Genomic DNA, 24,853 nt, shown 5'->3' on the forward strand with positions numbered 1-24,853 from the left:
CATTTTGCGGACCCCACAGTTGCGCCTGTTGTTCCCTCTCGGAGCGCACCTTAGGTTCAACAGCATCAAATACAAAAAAATTGAAAGATATAGAAAGTGTAAACTGTGCTATGAAGAAAGAAAAGTTGCGCAGAAAACAAATCTGCGAAACGTGCAGCTAACCTCTGTTTCACTTCATCGAGAAACTGCTTCGCACGGTGGCACGATAGACGACACTAGGTCTAATGTTTTCTTGTGTACCTGAAGAACTTTTGTAGATACAGAGCTAATATTTGCAGGCTGATTTCATATGGCCCTTTTGCTGTAAATGTATATTTCGATTTTTTAAAATATTTTTTTTGTGCAAAGCAGCATTGATGTTTTTATCGATCTTTCTCATTTTTGTTGCAATTTTTTCGTTTTGCTTAACTTTTTCGTACTATTATTATTAAAAATGTTTGAAATTAATACCGTTGGAAAGATAATTTCCTCTTCTACAATTTGATATCATACACTTCAACATGAATCATTTCCTGTGGCAGGAAAAAAAATAATTACCAGACGACTCTAAAACTACCGATTTTCCCGCAGTCACGAAAGTGTTAAGGTGATCGTCGAAATTTCCGGCAAGACGACGACGTCATCCAAGTAAACAAGACAGGTCTGCCACTTCAATCCTGCCAAAACCGTGTCCATCATGCGCTGGAACGTTGCAGGCGCCGAGCACAGTCCGAATGGCATAACCTTGAACTCGTAGAGGCCGTCTGGCGTGATGAAGGCGGTCTTTTCGTGATCCCTTTCGTTGACTTCTATTTGCCAGTAGCCAGACTTGTGGTACCATCGATGGAAAGTATTTAGCATTGCAGAGCCAATCCAATGCATCGTCTATCCGTGGGAGGGGGTATACGTCTTTCTTCGTGATTTTGTTCAGCCAACGATAATAGACGCAGAAACGTAGGGTTCCGTCCTTTTTCTTCACTAAAACAACTGGAGACGCTCACGGGCTTTTCGACGGCTGGATGATGTCGTCGCGCAGCATTTCGTCGACTTGTTGCCTAATAGCTTCACATTCTCGCGTCGTAACTTGGTAAGGGCTCTGGCGGAGTGGTCTAGAGCACTCTTCGGTTATTATGCGATGCTGTGCGACTGGTGTTTGTCGAATCCTCGACGACGTCGAAAAGCAGTCTTTGTATCGTCGAAGCAGACTTCTGAGCTGTTGCTGCTTAATCACGGGGAGACTTGGATTTATGTCGAAGTCTGGCTCGGGAACTGCGGTCATCGGGGTAGATGCGGCAGAATCCGAGAGGACAAACGCATCGCTGGTTTCCTGAATTTCCTCGATGTATGCGATCGTCGTGCCCTTGTTGATGTGCTTGAACTCCTGGCTGAAGTTTGTCAGCAACACCTTCGTGTTTCCTCCGTGCAGTCGAGCGATCCCTCTTGCGACGCAAATTTCACGGTCGAGCAGTCGACGTTGGTCGCCTTCGATGACGCCTTCTACGTCAACGGGTGTATCGGTGCCGACGGAAATGATAATGCTGGAGCGCGGCGGGATGCTCACTTGATCTTCGAGCACACTCAAGGCATGGTGACTACGACAGCTCTCCGGCGGTATCGCTTGATCTTGTGACAGCGTTATCGATTTTGTCTTCAGGTCGATGACTGCGCCATGTTGATTCAGGAAGTCCATGCCGAGAATGACGTCTCGTGAACACTGTTGGAGGACAACGAATGTGGCAGGCTAAGTTCGGTCATGAACGGTAATTCTTGCCGTGCAGAGTCTAGTCGGCGTAATGAGGTGTCCTCCAGCGGCCCGAATTTGGGGGCCCTCCCATGCAGTCTTAACCTTCTTCAACTGGGCGGCGATGTGTCCACTCATTACGGAGTAATCGGCCCCTGTGTCGACTAAGGCAGTGACTGCGTGGCCGTCGAGAAGTATGTCGAGGTCGGTGGTTCTTTGTCTGGCGTTGCAGTTGGGTCTTGGCGTCAGATCACGGCTGCGTCGTGTTAAACTGAAGCTGGAACGTCCAGCGTCACGTTGTCTTTTGTCGTCGTATTCTTTACTTCCAGACTTCGGCGGCACGGCGGCGTGTCGTTATGTCGTCGAGGTAGTTTCTTCGGCGTGTTCATCGGCGGCGGAGGATCTTCGTCAGTTCGACGAACAGCAACCGCACCTCCATCGGTTGCTGCTTTTAGTTTTCCGGATGTGGGCTCGCTGACCGGCCCTGGGCTGGGCCCGTGTATTGTCGGCGCTGCGGCGACAGGTAGCGGCCTGGTGATGGCGAACGCGATGGTCGTGGAGAGCTCCACTGAGTAGCGGTGAGGCAGTCGGCGATATCGCGAGGGCGTTCACCTTGCTGCGGGCGCGGAGCGTTGATGGCGAAACCTCGCAATCCCATCTCCCGGTATGGGCATCTTCGGTAGACGTGACCCGCTTCTCCGCAGTGGTAGCAGAGCGGGCGGTGGTCATGAGCGCGCCAAATGTCTGTCTTCCTCGGGTAGCTGCGCTGGGCGACAGGTGGGCGTGCTGGCGGCGGCGGTGGTGGTCGACGGAATTGCGGTGTTACGGGGCCCTGGCGCGGTCGTGGAGGGGTTTTGACGGCGGGCGACGGCGGCGTATGTCATCGCTTGCGGCTGAGGTTGCGGCAAGGGGCTACTCCGAGTTGTTGTTGGACCTCCTCACGTACGGCATTGGCAATCGATGCCACTTGAGGCTGTGATGACGGCAACAGCTTTTGCAGCTCCTCCCGCATGACCGCTCGAATAGTCTCGCGCAGGTCGTCGGTGGCCAGTGACTGAACTCCGGCGTAGTTTGTCGAGTTAGAGCGGCGGTTGAATTGCCGGTTCCGCATTTCCAGTGTCTTCTCGATGCTGGTGGCCTCGTGAAAAAACTCCTCGACGGTCTGCGGTGGGCTCCATACCATTCCGGCGAAAAGTTCCTCCTTTACACCACGCATCAGTAGGCGGACTTTGTTCTCCTCGGACATTTCCGGGTCGGCGTGGCGGAATAGGCAGCTCATTTCTTCTGTAAAAATCGCGGTGGTCTCATTTGGTAGTTGCACCCGGGTTTCTAATAGCGCTTGGGCTCATTCTCGGCGTACGACGCTTGCGAATGTCTGCAGGAAGCCGCTTCGAACAGCTCCCAGGTCGTTAATGTGGCTTCTCGGTTCTCGAACCCCGTCCTGGCAGCGTCTTCCAATGCGAAGAAGACATGTCGCAGTTTGTCGTCGCTATTCCAGTTGTTAAAAGCAGCGACCCTCTCGTATGTCTCAAGCCAGCTTTCTGGGTCCTCGAACGTTGAACCACGGAACGTCGGAGGCTCCCTGGGCTGCTGCAGCACGATGGGGGATGCTGGGGTTGCCATTGAGGTGGACTTGGTGGCGATCTTCCTGGTCGTCTCAGACAAAAGTCCGTGCTCCGGGGGCAGTTGTTGAAGACGGCGGCTTGCTCGATGGTCCGGGACTACGTTGGCGTTGTCTTTGCGTTCCGGGCTTGGATCACGGCTTGTCGGGGGCATCTGGTACATGAACCAAAAGCACCTCCACCAGACGTCACGTGGTGGTGACGTTAAGAACACAGTAGCAATACTGTGAAAGACAAAACTAACTTTTATTGAGCGAACCTGTGCCCACAAAACAGGCTACACTTATAGCACAACGATAGCGACGAACACGGTCGGCGATCGGCGAAAATCTGATCAGCGGGTCAAGCGCGTCGGCTTTTATACAACAGTCGTCGAATGTTCCAGACTAATCGTTGGGGCCCGCGTGCCTTCCACAAAGTTCTACACCATTCGCGTCACGCGATGAAATCTGATAGCACAAGGTTCGGCGACAACAGACAACCAGATAGAAGCATCGATAACTTTCCAGAAACTTCGGATGCATGCAGGCGTGTCCCGCGCTGTGCGATAACATTTGTTAGGTGGCGAAACCTGGTCGCCCGATAAAGATAAGTACGGGTGTCATTATAAAGAACGCAAAGCACCATTTCAAGAGCCTTCTTGTGCGCCGCCTACTTGCTAAAATTGATCGAAAGGATGAAGGCGACCTGCGAATAAGCCTCTTGGATGCAATCCATTTTATAGCTATGGCATAGAATCGGGTAACTCCGACTACCGTAGCAAACTGCTTCGGCAAATGCGGCTTCTTTGGGAGTCCAAAAGAGGTGCCCCCAGAGCCGGAAGATACAACTGAGGATTGGAAACGGCTTAATGTCAAGTGCATAGTTGATGACTGCACGGAAGATGACAATCTCGCCACCTGTGGTGCACGCACAGTAGAAGATATTGTCGAAGAGGCCACATGCGAGGCTGCTCATTCTAATGATGATGGCGATGACAGACGTGAGCGATGGCGAAGGACCACCACCGGCGGCGGCTGAAACGCTGCACGTGCGCGACGTTCTGAGGCGTGCTATGGCCGCGGATGAAATCTGCGACGACACGTGCATGCGTTTTTATGGATTTGAATAAAGTGTGCTATGTGACCTGACAAAGAAAAAGAAGCAGAAGGACAGATTTTTCCTCAAGAAATAAACGCTTTTTACGTATGTGTGCCCGAGTGAGTTCACCTCCGACTCTTTAATTTAGCTAGTTATAACTGTGTTTCGATGATACAAATTTCGGCTATTACGAATATTTTTCGTGAGCCCGTGAAATACATATCATCGAGATTCCACTGTAACAAAATTTTGCTTCCGCTGCAAAGGAATGTCAAGACAACAAATGGAAACTTCATGGACACAGATGGTCAAATGATTAACTACAAGCGTCTGCTTGCAAATGCACCTCTCAATCGCATGACAACAGCGACTGCCAGAGTGGAGCCATATGTTCAGTATAAAGTACGAGTGCGACAAGATCCTATCGCTCCCTGTGCACTGTGCGCTTTAGGGGCGAGGGAAAATGTGCGAGGGCGAGACAAAAGATGGCGGCTTCACGAATTTCCCATGCGTCCAAAGAGAATGAGGGGGAAAGGGAGCAAGCTCGTGGTAACACGATCAAATGCGCGCGCGCACAAGAGGCGGTGGGGGGGGGGGGGGGGGGGGCTAAGTTGGCGCGCACTTCTGGGCCATGGCTGCGCATAGCTGTAAGCGCGGCTGAGCACATACATGGCTGTGTGCCCCGTTTGAGAGATAATCTGCTGCAGGTGCAAAGAGCGGGCGTGCAGAGAGGGCGTGGCATCATGTAAGTTGTCTTCCCGCGCATGTACCAAGGTAAATGTACCTGGTAGCGAAGCTTCCATAGGAGCCCATACGTTCAAAACATGGCGGTCCATCGGCGGTCCATGGGGCTTAGCGCCATCTGTATGTGGTGGGAACACTTCCGGCGGAAGAAAAAATAATGCGACGCCATGTCCCTAAAAGCAGAAGTGACGTCATTTTGTTTTCGAAGGCGCGAAATTTGTTTTGTTGTTCTTCCTTTGGAGCTATATATTCAAATGCCCTGCCATTCGACTTGATGGGCGTTTCGAGCTTTCAGAGTGGAAAGCGATGCAGGAAAAGGTCAGCCGTACGGTTGTCGAAATCGCATCCCTCCACAGAACATACCGCAAAAACCGGACTATAGGTCGGACCGGAATATAGGTCAATCCCCCAACTAACAAATTCTCAAAATGAAAAATAAAGTATTTTTCAATGGCAAAAGTACCGAAAGACATGACACCCTTACCGTGAAACAAATGCGACTCAGGGGATTGCACAATGGTGACAGTATTTATTTAAATGCTGCTCGCATGTGCACCTGGCCAAGTTTTTAGCGGTATCGCGCGACCATCGACCCGCGTGCTTGTCAACACCTTATTAACGGCGCTGAGCAGCGAAACAAATGAGATACGCGCATGTGTACACATGCCTTTACTTTCGCTATTTCGCCGCTCCGTGCCGTGATGACAAGGTGCTGACAAACACGCGGGTCGATGGTCGTGCGATACTGTTAAAAATTGGCAGGGCGTACAGTACACAGAAGGGCATGAAGTCTGCAAGCGCTACTCCGAATCAGAGCTACGCCTTTGATCAGAGTCGGATGACGAGTGCTTCTCGCTGCCCAGTCCATAGGAGCGTGCGATCTGAACCGCTTTCAAACGGATGCATTCGGCAGTCACAGGCAGCGATCTTACACGCAGCTCATCGGACAGACTCCGCAACCTTGCCTTCCAGTTCTGCAGTCCGCTGCAATCCGGCACGAAATGATGTTTTCTTTTGGTTGCTGCAAGTTATAATACGTTTCTTTTGCCTCCGCCACTACCGAATGCTCTTTTCGGATACTTCAAGTTCGCTCTGTGCCGCCAGGTTGCCGTGGGCTTCCGCGTACTCAATCGCCTTTTTCTTGAAGGCGACGGTGAATTGACGCCTGCTTCCGCTCATTTTGAAACAAAATGAAAATGCAGCCTTCAATTATTATAACTTTGCGACAATGGAAACGCAAAATGCCGGTGCCACAACGTCGCCACGCCGCTGCTGATGGCGATGACGGCTGTTTACTTCATCCGCCCATTGTTGCAAGACTTCCGTAGTTTTTCCGCCAATGTCCGGTATATAAGTCGAGGGTCGACTTTTCGCAATGGTTTTTTGAAAAAAAGTTCAACCTATATTCCGGTTTTTACGGTACTTTCTTTGAAAGCCGACGAAAGCTTTAGGTGTAGAGTGCTGATCCTATTGTTGGATGCCAAGCCCGTCGGCCAGCGCGGTCGCACGAAAACAACTACACAATTATCTGGCGGTCGTAACTCACTACGTTTGACTGAACAGATTAAGAAGCAATGAAGCTACCCGCGTCACCAAATTCAGACAAACTTTGACAAGCAAGAAAGCACAAACTGTGAGGTGGCGTATTCCAACAGGTGATACGAGTGCGCCTTTCTGCCCATTTCGAGACGTGCTTTGCATTGCGAGTGATAGTGGCGTCAACGCCCCCTGTAGCGATGGGCGCTTAAAAGAAATGCATTTAAAAATAATAATAAAATTAAACTTGTATTTTCTTGACTCGTCAAGAATGTATAAAATTGTCTAGGAATTTTATTTTCGTTGAATTAATCTAACTGTGTTTCTTTTTAATTAAAGAACGCGTTTTTCTTTCCCAATGTTTGTTCCCTCCAAACATAGTCGCGCTTCAATCGCTGCTCCCATAACCCCCCATGCTGATGTCTGTGACAATCTGTACTGAACCACTTTTCGCCCGAAGCTTCGTGACCTATTTGAATTGACCTTGCATGTACTATTATAGGTTACGTAATCTCAACTTCCGGTGGCCGATGGAGTGAAAGACAAAGCATTCACTCCCCACTGCTGGTGCTTTTTATGATAGCGCTGTTCCAGTGCAGGCAACGCTATCAGCCGCGGAGGCGGAGTGCACACGAAAGCATGGCTGCCTTCGCTTAATTCGTATCGCCTATGTGAAGATATTGACATGGCATGAAACCATATCTTTCGTCGCCGGCTACCACATTTATCAAGATGAATTGCTTTCTCATTCATATTTGCGTTTTTCGATTGCCTGATAATTCGGAAAATTCTGCGGCCATTGATCAGTGACTGTACTTGTTTGCACAAAAGGTTGAATTTCAATATAACAAAATTTCAATATAACGAAAGAAATCGCCGATGTTTTTTTCCAAATTATGACATGCATATCTTCATTTTCTTATTATGTCTGGGTCTCAAGACTTCACATTAAATCATGCATCTATTCACAGTTTCAGTTTTGAAAACTAAGCAGCATGCACCAATCCCCATCGTTATCAGGTGCTGCCATGGCTGGAAGTGGAAAACCAAAACCACAAATGCCTGTGCCTGCCATGCCTTTTGCCGAGACCTGCATACCTCGTACCACATCGGCCGCCATCCCCTTTTCCCACTGCCAGGTGCACGAAGGAAGCACCACCCCTCAAGCGAAAAGTGAATTTTCGTTGCCGAAACTACCAGACACAGTGTGACATTTTGAAGTGATCGAAGAAACCAGCTGGGGTTAGCGGAGACAAAGCGCTGCTTGCATGCAGCAGGACGCACTGTTTCCAAGATCCTGAGAAAGGTGGCTTCCCTGAAATCGAGGAGGACTTGGCAGTTTATACCTATGTTAACTGGCACTGCTCTCCACCTTGCAGTGAACATAAAGCGATCTAGCCACACTTGGCACTGCACCATGCGTACAACAGGTTATATGCATGATGACACAATGTCTGTATGTACAGTGCAGTCCACTTATAACGATATCAAGAAAAACAAAAAATATGATCGTTATAACCGATGATCGCTATATCTGGATTGCAGTTATTAAAAAAAATATTAAAAAATAAAAATGCTTAACGTACCTTTGCAGCTCCGAACTCGAATTTGCTACTTGCTCTAAAGAATAGATGATGTAGAAAGTAGGCTGTGAAAAACAAACTATTTCTAGTGCCAATCACCATGTCAAGGGTTAGGCGCGCCGAAATAGTCCGAAATCTGCACTTGCTTTTGCGGCAGCTTCAGCTTCACAACCGCGGTGTGCATGGATTCCAGCTGCTGTGTGAACACTGGCGGCAATCCTTTAGCATGCATAAAATCAATTAAGGAGTCGATCGACGACAGTGCACTTTGCGTGGACATCGAGGTCGGGGTCAAGGAGCCACTGTCAATGTTGTTGTCACTGTCGCTTGTGCCGTTGCCACCGTTGCACAACTTTGCTGGGATGTGCTGATTCTTAAAGCACGTTGGCTTCTTTGATCGCCCGATCATGAAAGGCTTGAGATGATGGCTCCCGTCCATGCTAACGCACAGCAACACGGTCATGCTAAGTTTTGAATGCTTCCCACCGGGGCATCGGTCTCCTTTAAGAGCGCGAGTCTTCAACGGCAACATTTTAAGAAACAGCAGTTTTGTCGCAATTATATATGTCCTCCTCTGCATAGCGCTCCAGCACGCCTGGCAGCTTTGTCTGCAGCCACTGCTGCTTTGCCTGTGCGCCGAAAGACGCTGCTTCCCCTACCATGTTTTTGTAAACGATTCAGTGCCGCTCTTTAAAGCGCTGAATCCAGCCTCCCCCAGGCTAAAATTTTGGGCGTCTCACAAAAAAAGCGAAGTTTTTCGCTTTGGTGGCAAGTATTGGCCCACTAATAAGCACATTATGCGCACAGGTTGTGATGAACCACTGCTGAAGCGCCTCTTCAACATCGGCATACAAAGGGTCTCTAACCCTTTTCCGCTGATTGACATGGCCACTGATAGCTTCTGCCTTCACGATCGTGGTGCTCCCGGTTTTCAAGATAATTGATATCGTCGACTGGGTGAGCTCATACTTCCTTACGAGGGCGCTCACCTTGAAGCCGCGTCGAGAATCCTGCAAAATATCCATCTTCGTGTCAAGCGACACAGCTTTGCGCTTTCTCGGCACCATCTTCAAACTGGGTAGTACCGTTGGTTGCACGCTGCTTCGGTGGCGTCATCGCGCTCGCTGAGAAAGAGACACTGAGTGCGGGACGGGCGCCACCACGCCGCTTTACTTGTCACTTTTTTTTCTTCTCTCTCTCTTTCGGAGCGACTGTGGCCATCTTGTGGCGAACCGCACCAACTCAGGTACTCTCCGGTGCGCGGGCGGGACGCGCTGCGTGGTAATGGCGGCAGATACGAACTTGCGGAGGTAAACATCACCTCGTCTCGACATTGTTCGTTTCAGGGAACTAAGCAACGCAAATGTTACGATTATTTGGCACAGAAAACGCCGTCCAGACGGCAAAATTTTGATCGTTATATCTGATATGCGGTGAATAACCTATCGTTGTTTTTTTCCCATTGACCTAATGCATAAAATGACACTCATGTCGACCCATTGTTATAACCAATATAATGATACCACATATAACGATATAAGTGGACTGCATTGTATATCTCGTTTTATTATTTCATTACTAACATGCTAAACTGATTCTGATGTCGCACGTCGACCACAGCCAGCAATCATTCACGCATGCCTTCGTTCACTGCAAGAGAGCTCTTTCAAGTGATTTTTCAGTACTTAAGCTATGGGAGGTGTGTGCATTACCGTAACATATTTTACTGCACTTTTGTTGTGCATGTTAATTCGGATCATCACATCACTGTGATGCACACCTCAGACTAGTAGGCATTGAATAAGCCTTTTATGAGCTGCAGTGACTTCTTACTATATATAGGTACACTTGGCATGCACACCTTTAAGAAATGTGTAATACATGTATTGGATGCTCTGTACAGCACAGATAAACACCTCTAAGTGAACCCCTCGAACAGTGCATTACCCAAGGACAGTGAGGGTAAGTGAGCAGGAAGCACAGCTTTAATGAAATACTATCAAAGTGTGGTAAGTGTTCATGATACACATTATATGCAGATAAAACTTCTTTCCCCTTCTTTGCAGACCTAAAATTGACCCTCGCATTATATTCAGGTTGTTATAGCATGTCAGTCAAACCAGCTATGAAAATTCAATTCAGGAACCATCAACTGAAACAGGATCTTCACAGAACAAAATCCATGAAAGTGCTCTGCTATCAGTATCAGTAAAGTTCAAAAATTTGCTTAAAACTCTGGGCTGAATCAGTGCCGGGATACAGAGACCTACGTATGACTGCTTCTATCGCCTATGCTGAAAAGATCAACCTTTGCATAGCCAAGAGAAATCACAATTAAGAACTAACCGTGGTGGAGCAGTCTGGGGCCGGTCACAGTCACCCCAGTCCAGCTCGAGTGGCTCAAGAATTGATGCCACAGCAGAAGCCAGGTCTTGACTAGGCTGCAGGCACGGTAGGCCACCTTGCTCCCTACGGCCCACAGGGGGCAGCACCTGCAACCAGCAGCAAACATCCCTGATCACCGAGCCACACTCTCTATGTATTAGCAGAATACAGGCCCGCACAGGTATGTGACGAGTTGAGAGCTTGGCAAAAGTTGCGTCTGCAAAAAGCAGCACAACAGCCCAATCTAGTACTGCGATTTGTGCATACATGGTCTCGTCTGTACATATGCAACTGCCACAGCACATGCACACGCAGACCCTCGGGCTGTCTAATGAAGCATTCATCACAATTATGGGCATCTGTGCAAGCTTGAACATTTGTGTGGGTGGCCCCACACAAGTGCACACCATTGTTGTGTTCACACATCTTAGCCGCAGTCATATCATGCATCTTCACTGTGACCATGCCGTATTTTTATTTCTGGGTTGCTGGCAGTCCCTTCCCTATCTCATTCACACTGATGCAAGGACAAGATCTGGCACAATATCTGGCGCAAACCAAGGGGGGCAAACAAAGATACCTTTTCCCTGGCATTTATCTACAATTTTGCTTGTTTGTTGCCAAAGTTGCCGTGTTTGCAATTTGACATTGCAGAGCAGAAAGACGGGATGGTAAACAAGGGCTAACAATACAAGCACAATATGCAAGAACCTCTGTTGTCCACCCTCATTTTATTTCATTTTCTGCAATGTCCACTGTGATGTAAAAACACCAACCAGCCTGGCAAAATACTACTAAGTGAATCTGGTGTCTATTGTCACCAGTTAGTGTCTATTGTCACCAGTGCCATCGTTCAATGGCCAAATGTGCCAGGGGCAAAAATGTGAAATTCTACTCGCCTGTTTGAAATCAACACGTTCAGCCAAGCTTTTCTTGGCTGACTGCCAACGGTTTAAAATGCCTTACTGCGAAGTCCGCGTGACAAGATGGATCAATCGCTTGCAGTACAGAAGAAATAAAAATCTACTAAACCGCACCCCTCAAAACCAGAAAATAACACATGAGAGAGCTCTAAGTGCAAACATGCACCGTACATTAGTGCTAAAAACAACATCCCACCATGCATGTGTGATATACAGTAAAAGCTCGTTAATTCGAAGCGCAAGGGGAAGTCGCTTCAGTTTGAATTAACGAAAGTTTGAACTAACGATGATGATGTGTGGTTTTTTGTGGCGCAAGGGCCAGGTTTGGCCAAAGAGCGCCATGACAAGTTGTAATGTTGACGATGTATTATGGAAGATGTGACTTGGCTGTAAAGTGGCCTAAAAATATTCGCTGTAGAGTGCGTAAAATTAACTTGTTATAAAATTATGGCGATGACAGATGACGAATACTATGAACACTAAAATCCATCGTGAAAGAATGATGCAGAATAGAAAATATATGAGATGGTAAAAATGCCTGGAGCACTGTTGCCTCGCCAGAGCCCTTCAAACACAAGGGCCTAGAGGCACGTGCTACACGAAAGAACTATCGCAGCGCCATCCTCTGAAGAGAGGAGACGCTACGAACATGTTGGGCTAACAACATGCAACACAACATCTTTCAGATAACTTAGGACTGCGTTAGTGTCGAAGAGCGGTTCTGGGCCGAGTAACATTACAGGATGAAGGGGAATATGCTGCCGGTATGCTAACGGAAAATGTTTCTTTCTGTCAGATTCGGCTTTCCGACACTCCAGGAGGACATGGAGGACGGTCAGCCTCTCCCCGCATCTACCGCAAGTTGGAGGATCATTTTCAGTGAGTAAGAAGTTGTGTGTACCAAATGTGTGTCCTATTCTGAGGCGACAGAATAGGACATCTGTTCGCCGTGATTTTGTTACGGAGGGCCAAGAACCTAACTGTGGCTTTATCACGTGCAGTTTGTTATTTACTTCTACGTCCCACTTACGTTGCCAGTGGTTTCGCAGTTTCCTTCTTAAGAAAGGCTTCAGGTCCGTGACAGGGACCGAAGCAGTAGGACTGACTGTATGCAATGAAATTGATGTGGCCATCTGGTCTGCTAGAACGTTACCCTCGATGCCCCTATGTCCAGGCACCCAGCATATAATGACATGCTGGTTAGACATATACGCTCTACAGAGGACGGAATAGAGCTCAATAATTACGGGGTTTCTGTGTTTACAGTGTGATTTCAAGGCTTTTACCACGCTTAAGGAGTCTGTAAATAAAATTGTTTTTTGAACATTTGATTTTCTGATATGTTTCATAGCCGACAGTAGTGCATAGGCCTCAGCCGTAAATATGCTTGTTTCAGGGTGCAGTACACCGGATTCCGAGAAGGATGGGCCAATGGCTGCGTAGGACACCCCGGCATGCGACTTAGAAGCGTCCGTATAAAACTCTGTGCACGAGTACTTGTACTGGAGCTCCAAGAAGTGCATTTTGATATGTGTCTCTGACGCATGTTTAGTGACCTGTACAAAGGATGTGTCACATTCTATCAGCTGCCACTCCCAGGGTGGTACTAGCTTAGCTGGAGGCATTAGGCGTTGGTCGAGAATTGGGACATCCATTTCCGTGCTAAGTTCTCTTGCACGCAGTGAGAAAGGACGTCTCACAGAGGGTCTGTTATGAAAAAGTGTTTCACATGTCAAGTCGTTAACGGTTGTGAAACACGGATGTTCCTTATTAGAGCGCACTTTCAGAAAATAGTTGAAGCTGATGTAAGTTCTACGAAAATGGAGTGACCACTCATCGGACTCAACATACAAACTTTCAACAGGGCTTGTTCTAAATGCCCCAGTGGCCAGACGGATTCCCAGATGGTGTACGGGGTCTAACATCTTTAGCGCGCTCGGGGCGGCAGAGTGATACACTGCGGCTCCATAGTCTATTCGCGACCGAACTAGGCTCCTGTAAAGATTCAACAGGCACTTCCTGTCACTACCCCATGTTGTGTATGATAGGATTTTAAGTAGGTTCATTGTTTTTAGACATTTTTCTTTAACATGTTTTATGTGAGGAATGAAAGTGAGCCTAGAGTCAAGAATAACACCAAGGAATTTGTGTTCTTTGCTGACAGGAATTTGGTGTCCGCCCAGTTCTACACAAGGATCTAGGACCAGGCCTCTCTTTCTTGTGAAGAGAACACAAGCACTTTTGTGGGGGTTGACCTTAAATCCGTTTTCGTCTGCCCACTTGGAAACCTTGTTCAAGCCCTGCTGTACCTGTCTTTCGCATACTGTAAGGTTGCAGGATTTGAAGCCTATTTGTATATCATCTACGTATACGGAATAAAAAATGGCAGGTGGTAGTGAAGCACGTAGCGTGTTCATCTTTACGATAAAGAGAGTGCAGCTGAGCACGCCTCCCTGGGGTACACCAGTTTCTTGCGTAAAGGGACGTGAGAGTTCATTGCCGACTTTTACTCGGAAGGTACGATTTGACAAATAGCTTTCAATTGTGTTCAGCATATTTCCACGGATGCCAATTGCCGACAGGTCTCGTAAGATCCCGTAACGCCATGCCGTGTCATATGCCTTCTCCATATCGAGGAATATCGATAGAAAAAACTGTTTATGTATAAAGGCATCGCGGATATTTCCTTCCATGCGCACAAGATGATCGGTTGTGGACCGCCCTTCTCGGAATCCACACTGATAAGGATCGAGTATATTGTTGAGCTCAAGGAAATGTATAAGTCTGCGATTTATCATTTTTTCAAAAAGCTTACACAGACAATTAGTTAGAGCTATCGGACGGTAACTAGCCGCCAAGGAAGGGTCTTTTCCCTGCTTTAGGACAGGAACCACAATCGCTTCTTTCCATGTGGATGGGAGGTACCCCGAAGCCCAAATAGTATTGTATAGTGTAAGAAGTGTAACTTGTGCGTCAGTATGTAGGTGCCTGATCATGTCATACATGACTGTCTGGTCCCGGTGCAGTGCTTTTACATGTGTTCAAGGCAGCTCTCAACTCGGCAATACCGAAAGGCCGGTTATACTGTTCATTCTGCCTGGATTTCCGTATGATTGGCTGACATTCTATTATTTCTTTATGCTTAAGAAAGGACTGGGAATAATTGATTGAGCTTGACACACGCTCAAAGTGCTCCCCTAGTGAATCTGCCTGGTCTTGCAGGGTTTCGCCTTGTGTGTTTACTAAAGGGAGGGAGTATGTTTGTCGCCCTCTTATTCTACTAACCCTGTTCCAGACTTTGGCCTCATCTGTATACGAGTTGATACCTGTTAAAAAGTTCTGCCAGCTCTCTCTTCTGGCCTGTCGGCGGGTTCGCCTGCCTTGGGATTTAACTTTTTTAAAATTGATAAGATTCTCCGCAGTGGGGGAGGCGCGTAGCAACCCCCACGCTTTATTTTGTTTCTTACGAGCGATCCTACAATCATCGTTCCACCAGGGAACACGCCGTTTGCCTGCCAGTCCATTTACTTGTGATATACATTTAGTTGCGGCATCTATAATGAAGGCTGTAAAGTACTCCACAGCTGCATCGATTTCTAAAGAAGACATATCAGCCAGCGAGATGTTAGTAAGTGTTCGAAATTTCTCCCAGTCAGCTGTGTCTATCTTCCACCTAGGAGCTTGCGGAGGATATTCGTTTTCTTTAGATGTTCTTATCAGTATAGGGAAGTGGTCGCTCCCGTAAGGATTGTTCGTGACTTCCCATTCGAGTTCGGGTAGTATGGACGGGGAAACTATGGTAAGATCTATTGAAGAAAAGGTTCTGTTTGCTAGGGAGTAATACGTGGGTTCCTTCTTATTGAGCAAGCAGGCGCCTGAAGAAAAAAGGAACTGTTCAACAAGACGACCTCGCGCGTCTGTACGAGAGTCGCCCCACAGGGAGCTGTGCGCATTGAAATCGCCAAGAACTACATAGGGTTCTGGCAACTCGTCTATAAATGACTGAAATTCATGTTTGTTTAATTTGTAGTGTGGGGGTACGTAGATCGAGCTAATGGTGACGAGTTTATCCAGAAGAACAGCTCGAACCGCCACTGCTTCAAGGGGCGTTTGTAGCTGTAAACGCTGACAGGAAACACTTTTATGAATCAAAATGGCAACGCCGCCTGATGATACGACAGCATCATGGCGATCTTTGCGAAACTTAATATACGATCGGAGAAAGTCTGTATGTTGTGGTTTTAGGTGTGTTTCCTGTAGACACAGCACTAGTGGATTGTGTTTTTGGATAAGCTCTTGCACATCATCAAGGTTCCTAAGAAGACCTCTGATGTTCCATTGAATTATTTGTGTATCCATATTGGAGGTCAGTAGGTGCTGTGTGTACAGAAGCAGTGATTATCGAGATTACAGAGATTAAATTACAGAGCCCTTTCGAGGCCCTGTAACGGGAGTTTTGCCCTTTCTGGAGCGTTCGAGGGATCCTCGCCGCTCCTTAGGCGCTTGGGGCGCCTTGAGGTTAGGTGTTGTGTCCATTGCCTCTTGTGAGGCGCCGGACACGTGCTCTTGCGAGCGAGAAGTTATCAGGGAGAGTCCCGCCTTGGAGGGCAAGACCGCTGCGCCCACCGGCCCGGAGGTCGATGGGGCTCCTTGGGGAATTTGGCTGCGCCGGCTGTTGCCAGCGCTGGAAGGGGCCGGGGTGGTTGGAGCAGCCTCAGCTGCGCCCAACTTCGGGGTAGAAGGTCCCTTCTGCTCGGTTGGCGGAGCAGCGCTAGCTGCAACCACCGTGGGGGCAGACGGCGTAACTGCCGACTCACTGTTTGTGGGTCGGACAGGCGCCGGACGCCGTTGTGACGCTGCCCCCTGACGCGCCACTTCGGCAAAGCTTTTCTTTGGCAGGTATACAACCCGCCTGCGTGCCTCCTTGAATGAGATATTTTCTTTAACTTTGATCGTTACTATTTCTTTTTCTTTCTTCCAGGATGGGCACGACCGTGAGTACGCGGCGTGCTCCCCATCACAGTTTACACACTGGAGAGCGTTCTCACAAGTTTCAGTGGTGTGTTCTGTGGCACTGCATTTAGCACAAGTTTGGCGGCCGCGGCAGCTCTGCGAGCTGTGACCGAAGCGCTGACATTTGAAACAACGGAGTGGATTGGGCACGTAAGGCCTGACACGGAGCTTTATGTAGCCGGCCTCGATGGATTCGGGCAGGACACTTGAATTGAATGTGAGAATTAGGTGTTTGGTCGCAATTTCCTTACCATCCCGCCTCATCTTTATTCTTCTGACGTTGATCACATTTTGTTCGCTGAAGCCCTCCAGGAGTTCCGCTTCAGTCAGCTCTAGTAAATCATCATCTGACACAACACCACGGGTGGTGTTCATTGTACGGTGTGGGGTTACTGTTATGGGGGTCTCGCCAAATGAAACTAGTTGCGGTAGTTTCTCGTATTGTTTTACATCGCGGAGCTCCAAGAGGAGGTCGCCGCTTGCCATCCTCGACACCTTGTAACCTGGACCAAAAGCATCAGTCAGGGATTTTGAAACAAGGAATGGTGAAACGTTTCGGACTACTTTGTTTGGCTTTTCAGAATGAATAACGTGAAAGCGGGGAAAATTCTGGGTTTGACGTCCAAAAAACTTGAAAACATCTTCGGTGCGCCCTCGTTTCTGAGGGCGATCAGCAAGGGAGGGGAAAGAAGTTTCCATGAAAAATTGTATATGTTCGGCAACAGCGCCGACCGCCCACCACGGAGCCCAACGAGGGGACGCGGCAGAGCTTGCATACAAGTCTGCACGACGCCAGTCGTACGCCGTCACTATAACCGAATATGGTGTACCCAAGGTTGGATAGCCACACAGGGTTAACCCTTGCCGCCAGGAGAAAGGAAGTAAAAAGAAGAGAGAAGGAGACAGGAAAGGTAAAAAAAGTGAGAGATAAAGACGAAGATTTGAGGAGGGAGAGACAGGAAAAGGCGACTGCCGATGTCCTCCAGGTGGGTCAGTCTGGAGGTGCCGTCTATGTGAAGCAGAGGCCAAAGGGGTGTGTTGCCTCCGCCGGGGGGCCTTAAAGGTCCAAGCACCCAGCATCGGCTCAACCCCCAGGATCCCCCTTTCCCCAGACACGGCTAAGCCGCGCACGGCTACACGCGGGAGGGTCCAACCCTCGTGTGCTCGGGTACGTGGTGGCGCAACACACCAAACGCCTGCTTACGCAGACGCCCCTGCGGGGAGTTTGAACTAACGAAAGTGAAGGAGAGCAACAGTACACTGCGATATGGAAGCAGTAGGGCATGTCAGAAATTTGGCAAGTCAGTGATGGCGTGTGCCGCGGGCACACGCCATCTTTAAATCGAAGCTCTGGGTCCGACTGTGCCACATCACCGATGTCCACCGAAACGAACGTTAGCCGAGGCTTAACGCCATCACAATGAATCGCGACGGCCGATACCTCCTAAGCTGAAAACAGAGGTGCACACCCGATGAAGACTGCCGAGACAAAGACGCCGAACAAGTGAAGGTGGCGAAGGTCCTGATTCGTTGGTTCTTGATTGCAAGCGCAGCTGCGACGTACTTGATTCGCTGTGTTTTGGCGCTTGCCGTGCCATCTCCGCACAACATTAGCAGCTGTACAAGATTTGCAAAGCCTCCGAGATTCGCAACAGGCAAGAAGTCTCGGAGGTTACGTAGAACGGAGAGGCGGCAGCCGCCGCTGCCTTCTGGCTGACCCCGCGTCGGTTAGATTTTTTTCCGATTTTGCCTTCTCTCACCGTTCTCTCCGTTTCGGAGGCAATACAGCCTTGTGTGTAGGCAGTAGGCGCATTTCACTGGCCGTGTGCCAGGCGAGCGTAGTTCGAATTATCCGTGAGGGAACCTTCTCGCGTTCGAATTAACGGACTTTTTTATACATAGGCTTCTGTGGAGCTTGGCCAGACCAAATCGTACAGTTCGAATTATCCTTAAATTCGAATTATTGAAGTTCGAATTAACGAGCTTTCACTGTATCACGTGCTCAGCTTTTGAAAGGTAACGGCTGAGCACCTACATGCATATCACAGCTTCTAAGTACATGGCAAGGCCCACACCACTGCACCCGGCACCAGTGATGGTGAGTTCCGAGTTGCATAAACAAGCTGAACAACACTACTTTTAAATAAGCCACGAGTGCAGTTCCATTACCTTTTGAAAGATGAAAATTGTCATCCACACAATCATAGAATGAAGGAATCCTACATAAGTTTCTCATATCTTGGTTTCTCTGACACTTCTTCCCTTTCATGAACCTTTATCCATCTTGCGAGCTCTCCCAGCAGTTTTTTCGATTTTCGACTACTTTTGTGCACCCCTCCATACATTATGCTTCCAAAGTTAGACTCTTACTGGCACAGTCATCAGTTGTACAAGTAAAAACCGTGCCTACATTATAGTAGCGCCCAGGCTCAGCAGTGCAGGCAGTGTCTTCTTCAGGCAGTGAGGCACAACAGGATGATGATGGACCTATTGGTCCAAGAGTGGCCAGCAAGAGAACCTGCATCGTGGTGCATACAACTTTAGTTTCAAAGCTCAGGGCTGCAACAGCGATAGTAAAGTAATGAAAAAATGAAAAAAAAAAGCATTATGCAGCTCCCACAAAAAGGTTTAAATCTATGTGAAGCGAATCTTTAGTGACAAAGTGGTTAATTACCGTATTTAGTCGCATAATGATTGTGCTTATTGTAAAAAAAATTAACGCAAATTCAGGGGTGGAATCATTCATCATCATCAGCCGCAGCTTGTTTTATGTCCACTGCAGGCTGAAGGCCTCTCCCTGTGATCTCCAATTACCCCTGTCCTGCGCCAACCGATTCCAACTAGCGCCCGTGAGTTTCCCAATTTCATCGCTCCACCTAGTCTTCTGCCGTCCTCGACTGCGTGTCCCTTCTCTTGGTATCCATTCTGTAACCCTAATGGTCCAATGGTTATCTAACTAGCGCATCACATGACCTGCCCAGCTCTATTTTTTTTCTCTTGATGTCAATTAGAATATTGTCTATACCCGTTCGCTTTCTGATCCAAACCGCTCTCTTTCTGTCTCTTAACGTTATGCCTAGCAATCTTCGTTCCGTCACTCTTAGCACGGTCCTTAACTTGTTCTCAAGCTTCTTTGTCAGTCTCCAAGTCTCTGCCCCATATGTCACAGCACTGGTAAAATGCACTGATTGTGCACCTTCCTTTTCAATGATAATGGTAAGCTTCCAATCACGAGCTCGTAATGTCTGCCGTATGCGATTCAACCCATTTTTATTCTTCTATGAATTTCCCTCTCATGATCAGGGTTCCCTGCTATTATTTGACCTAGGTAAACGTACTTCTTCACAGACTCCAGAGGCTGACTGGCAATCCTGAACTCTGGTTTCTTTGCGCGGCTATTCATTATTATCGTTGTCTTCTGCATATTAATCTTCAACCCCACACTTGGACTCTCTCTGTTAAGGTCCTCAATCATTTGTTGTAATTCGTCTGCAGTGTTGCTGAATAGAACAATGTCATTGGCAAACCGAAGGTTGCTGAGATATTCGCCGTCAATCCTTACTCCTAAGCCTTCCCAGTTTAATAGCTTGAATACTTCTTCCAAGCACGCAGTGAATAGCATTGGAGAGATTGTGTCTCCCTGTCTGACCCCTTTCTTTATAGGTATCTTCCTGCTTTTCTTGTGTAGAATTAAGGTAGCTGTAGAATCTCTGTAGAACTGTGGGAATAAGCCAAAAGGAACGGCCTTCACCGTGAGAGAGGCCTTTGCTGCAGCCACTCGCTTTGCACGTGCTAAGCTGTTGCAATTCATTCAGCCACAGAAGTGTGCGTTTAAGTTGAGGGTGGACAAACTTATTGTTGGGAACAAGACCTACTTCTACGACGCGAACTGACAGCATCACGAAATTCGGCAACTCCCCCGTCATTACACTGCAGAACAACTCATCATCAGATGCCACGTCCGACGGCAGCACGACATGTTTCGAAACACTCTGCCTCGCATTGTGTATCCACCCTATCACATTTCTAAACTTAAACGCCACATTTACTAACATATGAAACATAATCCCTAAATGCGACGAACTTCACAGTTTCATCAACGATATCAGTGCTGACATAGTGGTACTCACTGAAACATGGTTGCACGAAGACATCATAGATACAGAAGCATTTCCTTCAGATTTGAATTTCGCGATTTTTCAACGTGGCAAGAAAGGAGGTGACGTGCTCATTGCCATTAAAAATACCGTAACTTTCCCACATATCCTCAATGACGAAAACATCGAATTGATGTGGGTACTCATATCAAACGGAGCCTTGAAGTTTGTTTATGGTGCCTGCTATAGGCCGCCTGGCAACCACCCTGACTTCCGCGACCTACTTCATGAATCGCTAAATACAGTAACAAATAAATATCCTAAAGCACCAATATTCTATTCGGGGACTTCAATTATCCAGCAATCAGCTGGCCATTGCTATCAGTGTTGAATGGGTCTTGGCATAAATAACAACTACTTTTAAACACTGTATTTGATTTCAATCTTCACCAGACCATAACTTGCCCTACCAGGGGTAATATCCTAGACCTCCTACTAATTATGAGCCCCGACGACATAAAAACCACGAATACGCTCCCCGGTCTTAGTGACCACAATCTAATTCATATTTGCATCACCACTCCTCTGAAAAAGAAATTTCCTACTCAGAAAGTAATCACAGATTACAATAGAGGAAACTTTGATGCCATTCATTTCGAACTCAACAATTTCTTAGTTAACTTCAGGAATACATACCTAATTCCAAGTGTCAATGCGAATTGGGAACTTTTAATTTAAGACTACAATGCTCAACCTCAGGAACAAATACATCCCTACTATACTTAGTAAATCCGATTATAACTGCCAATCGTTTAACAGACAGCTTAAAATACTATGCAATCGCAAGAAATGCCTTTACAGAACGGCTCACTTAAGCCAAAGTGCAACAGCATGGGAGCGGTACCGCTCATGCATTCAACAATACTTAAACGAACTTAAAGCTGCAAAAAGCAAATTCTCTTCCGACAACCTACTATCAATACTTCAAACAAGCGCTAACAAATTTTGGCGCATGTTTTCTCCTACTTCACAACCTAATCAAATAGACCTCACAAACACTAACGGATACCCTGTCGATGCCGTGCATAGCGCTTTTGATTTAAATGACCATTTTTCCTCTGTGTTTTCCATTGCTAGTACCCCCGATACAGGAACATTGCCCGATTCTGCCTCTACAGCAATGCCAGGAATTGAAATCTGCCCAGAAGGAATAGTTAAACTGATTAACAATCTCAAATTTTCATCCTCGCTGGCTGTGACAATATTAACAGCAAATTACTAAAAGGTACCACATCAGTCTCAAGCCAGATACTACACTTGAACTTCACACAATCATTACAAACAGGAAACGTCCCTGACAAATGGAAGAAAGCTCAGGTTATCCCAATTTTTAAAACAAATAATCGCGCGATCCCAGCAAACTACCGTCCTAACCAGCATCCCATCTAAAATGCTCGAACATATCATAGCTTCAAACCTAATGACCTATGTGGAATCCATAAATTTTTTTTCTTTCATCACCAACATCGTTTCCGGAAACAGTTTCGTGTGAAGCTCAACTGGTAGAATTCATACACGATATACTACATTACATGGACGAAAACCTTCAAATTGACAACATATTTTTAGATTTTTCTAAGGAATTGGACCGTGTCCCTCATAACCAATTACTCTCTAAATTGTGCAACCTTGGAATGCCTCCCAACACAATTTCCTGGCTAAAAATTTTTTTTAAAAACCGGAAGCCATTCACAACCGCCAATAACTATGACTCACCTCTCTTTGGTGTAATATATAGTGTTTGGAGTCTTTGATTCAAACCATAATACACTGTTAAAATAAAATTTTAGAGTTTGCTTGTATCGTTCAGAAAAAAGACAGTGCCTTGGTCATGCTGCCACAGTTAACAGATAAACTTGCACCAGCTACATTGAGTAAAAGGAGAAAATAACGAAGTGAGGAAGACAGATGCACGGTGTGAAAGTGATGCTGTTGTACCAAGTAGCACAACTGCTCCCTTAAGGCATCATTCAGCTGCTTTACATGCCTCTGCATACAGACTAAGAAGCTTTACCTCTTCACCATCTGCTAGTGAAACACTGTTCATTCGTCCTTCGCTACATGTAAGGACACCGACCTGAAACCATGCATAAGTCTTGTAAAATATTGTCATGTTCTGGCTACCACGACTGTTCATCAGCAGCTGCATCACTACTGCCAACATGCAGACCATGCAATTTCCCAAGCACTTGCTCAACAAGAGTACAATAATGAAGAGTTGCAAATTGGGCTAGCTGGTTCATTAGGAAAACAAGAACCTATCGCAAGAAAAAATAAAAGCTCTAGAATTTTCATGGCTCTGGCTTGTTTATAATACATTCAAACATCAAAAAGCTGATTCTTACCGTAAAGCCTGGTGCACTGTTACCAACTGCTGTTTTTTAAAACTATAAGCTGTTATTACCAGACATCCATGCACCATGGCCGCATACATACTGTTCATCGTTACCATGTCTTGAGCATGGGAATTAGTCTCTTTCATAAAGGTTTGGTATTGTCGATACAAAAATATTGCGGTCTATTTCCATAAACACCCAAAGGCACATAATTCACTGGGTGCGACAAACTAGTGGCTCTTTTCTGACGCAGATTGGCTTTGCATGGAGAATTTCAACAGAAAATAGTTTCTCGCATTGCAGAATTATATAAGCATTCGCTCGAGTAAGAATTCTACAAATGAGAAAAAACACACTTGAGAAGCTGACAAATGCACTGTTGTTAGTCTTTGTAGTCCGAGTGTACTGGAGAGAGTAATATTCAGTGACACTTGTTGAGTCCCTGCCACAGTTGTTGACTATAGCCTGTTCAATGTCTCCTTTACTAGATGCGAGATACTCTCTGCAAGTGCCGCCATGTTGGGGGTACCGCCATGAATAGAACAGCGGTACTTCCATCAACTATCGACAGCCCCCCATGAGTGTTGTGTGCGCTATAATACTAACAAAATTGTTGAAAAACCCTTCCGAAAAGCAAACGCACGGAATAGCAAAAAGCTACAGGTAGGGCCATAGAGCAAACATAAAATTGTAACTACGTTGGAGTTCCCCTGATATCTCGTTGGTCTCGCTTTTTTGGCGGTGCCATGTTTTGGTTTCGATTGTAAGTCGACCCCCCCCCCCCCTCAGATTTTCAAATTTAAAAACAATAGGTAGACTTACAGTCGTGTATATACAGTACGTGACAGCACTTGGTGAATCATGGCAAAAGCAGTGCATGGAAAACAGACATGCAATTTTTGCTCCCCAAGGGAGCAGATACAGTAGCTCTAGCTTATTCTGCAAACATGTCACTGCACTTCCAGCCTGTCCGACTGAAAATAATGCAGCCTCCAAGGGTCCATCTTCGAAAACATCGTCTTAGATCGTTCTCTCAATTAAACTAGAAAAGATAAAGGTTCTGGTAACACACAAAGCTATGTGCCAGTGGCAGTATACATAAACTGTCTAATCTAGGCTTGCAAGTACTGTTGTCGAAGCAAAAAAAAGCGACTGATAAATGCCCAACACCTAGAAATTGAGCTTCTCCAGGTGCTCTCATATTCAATTTGAAATTATTCCCACGTTTTTCTTAAATTTTGACCCAGACTTTTGAAGTATTCCATGAATTTTGTTGCCGCAGAATTTAACTGTACATGCAACTGTCATCATCAACCATCAACCTATTTCCCGTAACATACCGGGTGCACGAGCTATTTGAGGACACTGCTTCGAATCGCCATAGACATTAACAGTCTCATTCCATCTGTCAAGGCAACTTCGTCTTCAGCACTCCCTCTGTCCCCAATCTAGCACATTTATTAAGTTTCATTGTCCATGGAGCTGACAGAAGATGAATCCGAATGCAGACCACAGCCACTTGGAAATCCCCACCTTCTTAAATATTGCCAAACAGTTTCTTTCTGGGGTCAGAAACGTTCATGGCCAATTATCCCCCGAAATCATGCAGATCCCATCCACTGTCGGAACCAATGCAAGCGTAGCTTTCTGTGCTGTTCGTATCGATTTATGATAATTGGAGGTGATGTCGACGGCATTTAGTTCAGCATTTAGTGCAATAAGCGAGTCATGTGTTAAAGGTTACCTTGCATGCA

The 24,853-nt window shown here is 46.9% G+C and overlaps 1 protein-coding gene across 10 annotated transcripts in view; it reads right to left on the reverse strand.

The window, feature by feature from the left end:
* The window catches only part of LOC135918736 (AN1-type zinc finger protein 4-like), a 136,613-nt gene that overhangs the window by 52,368 nt on the left and 59,392 nt on the right, over positions 1-24,853 (reverse strand). For all 10 annotated transcript variants that reach the window (XM_065452389.1, XM_065452385.1, XM_065452388.1 and 7 more), the window contains 2 exons: positions 19,017-19,124; positions 10,632-10,777 (listed from right to left, as the gene is read on the reverse strand). In XM_065452389.1, the coding sequence (XP_065308461.1) occupies positions 10,632-10,777; positions 19,017-19,124 (254 nt within the window). The remainder of the gene's footprint in view (positions 1-10,631; positions 10,778-19,016; positions 19,125-24,853) is intronic.

This window comes from Dermacentor albipictus, unplaced genomic scaffold (assembly GCF_038994185.2).
Source record: "Dermacentor albipictus isolate Rhodes 1998 colony unplaced genomic scaffold, USDA_Dalb.pri_finalv2 scaffold_21, whole genome shotgun sequence".
NCBI classification, from domain to species: Eukaryota; Metazoa; Arthropoda; class Arachnida; order Ixodida; family Ixodidae; genus Dermacentor; species Dermacentor albipictus.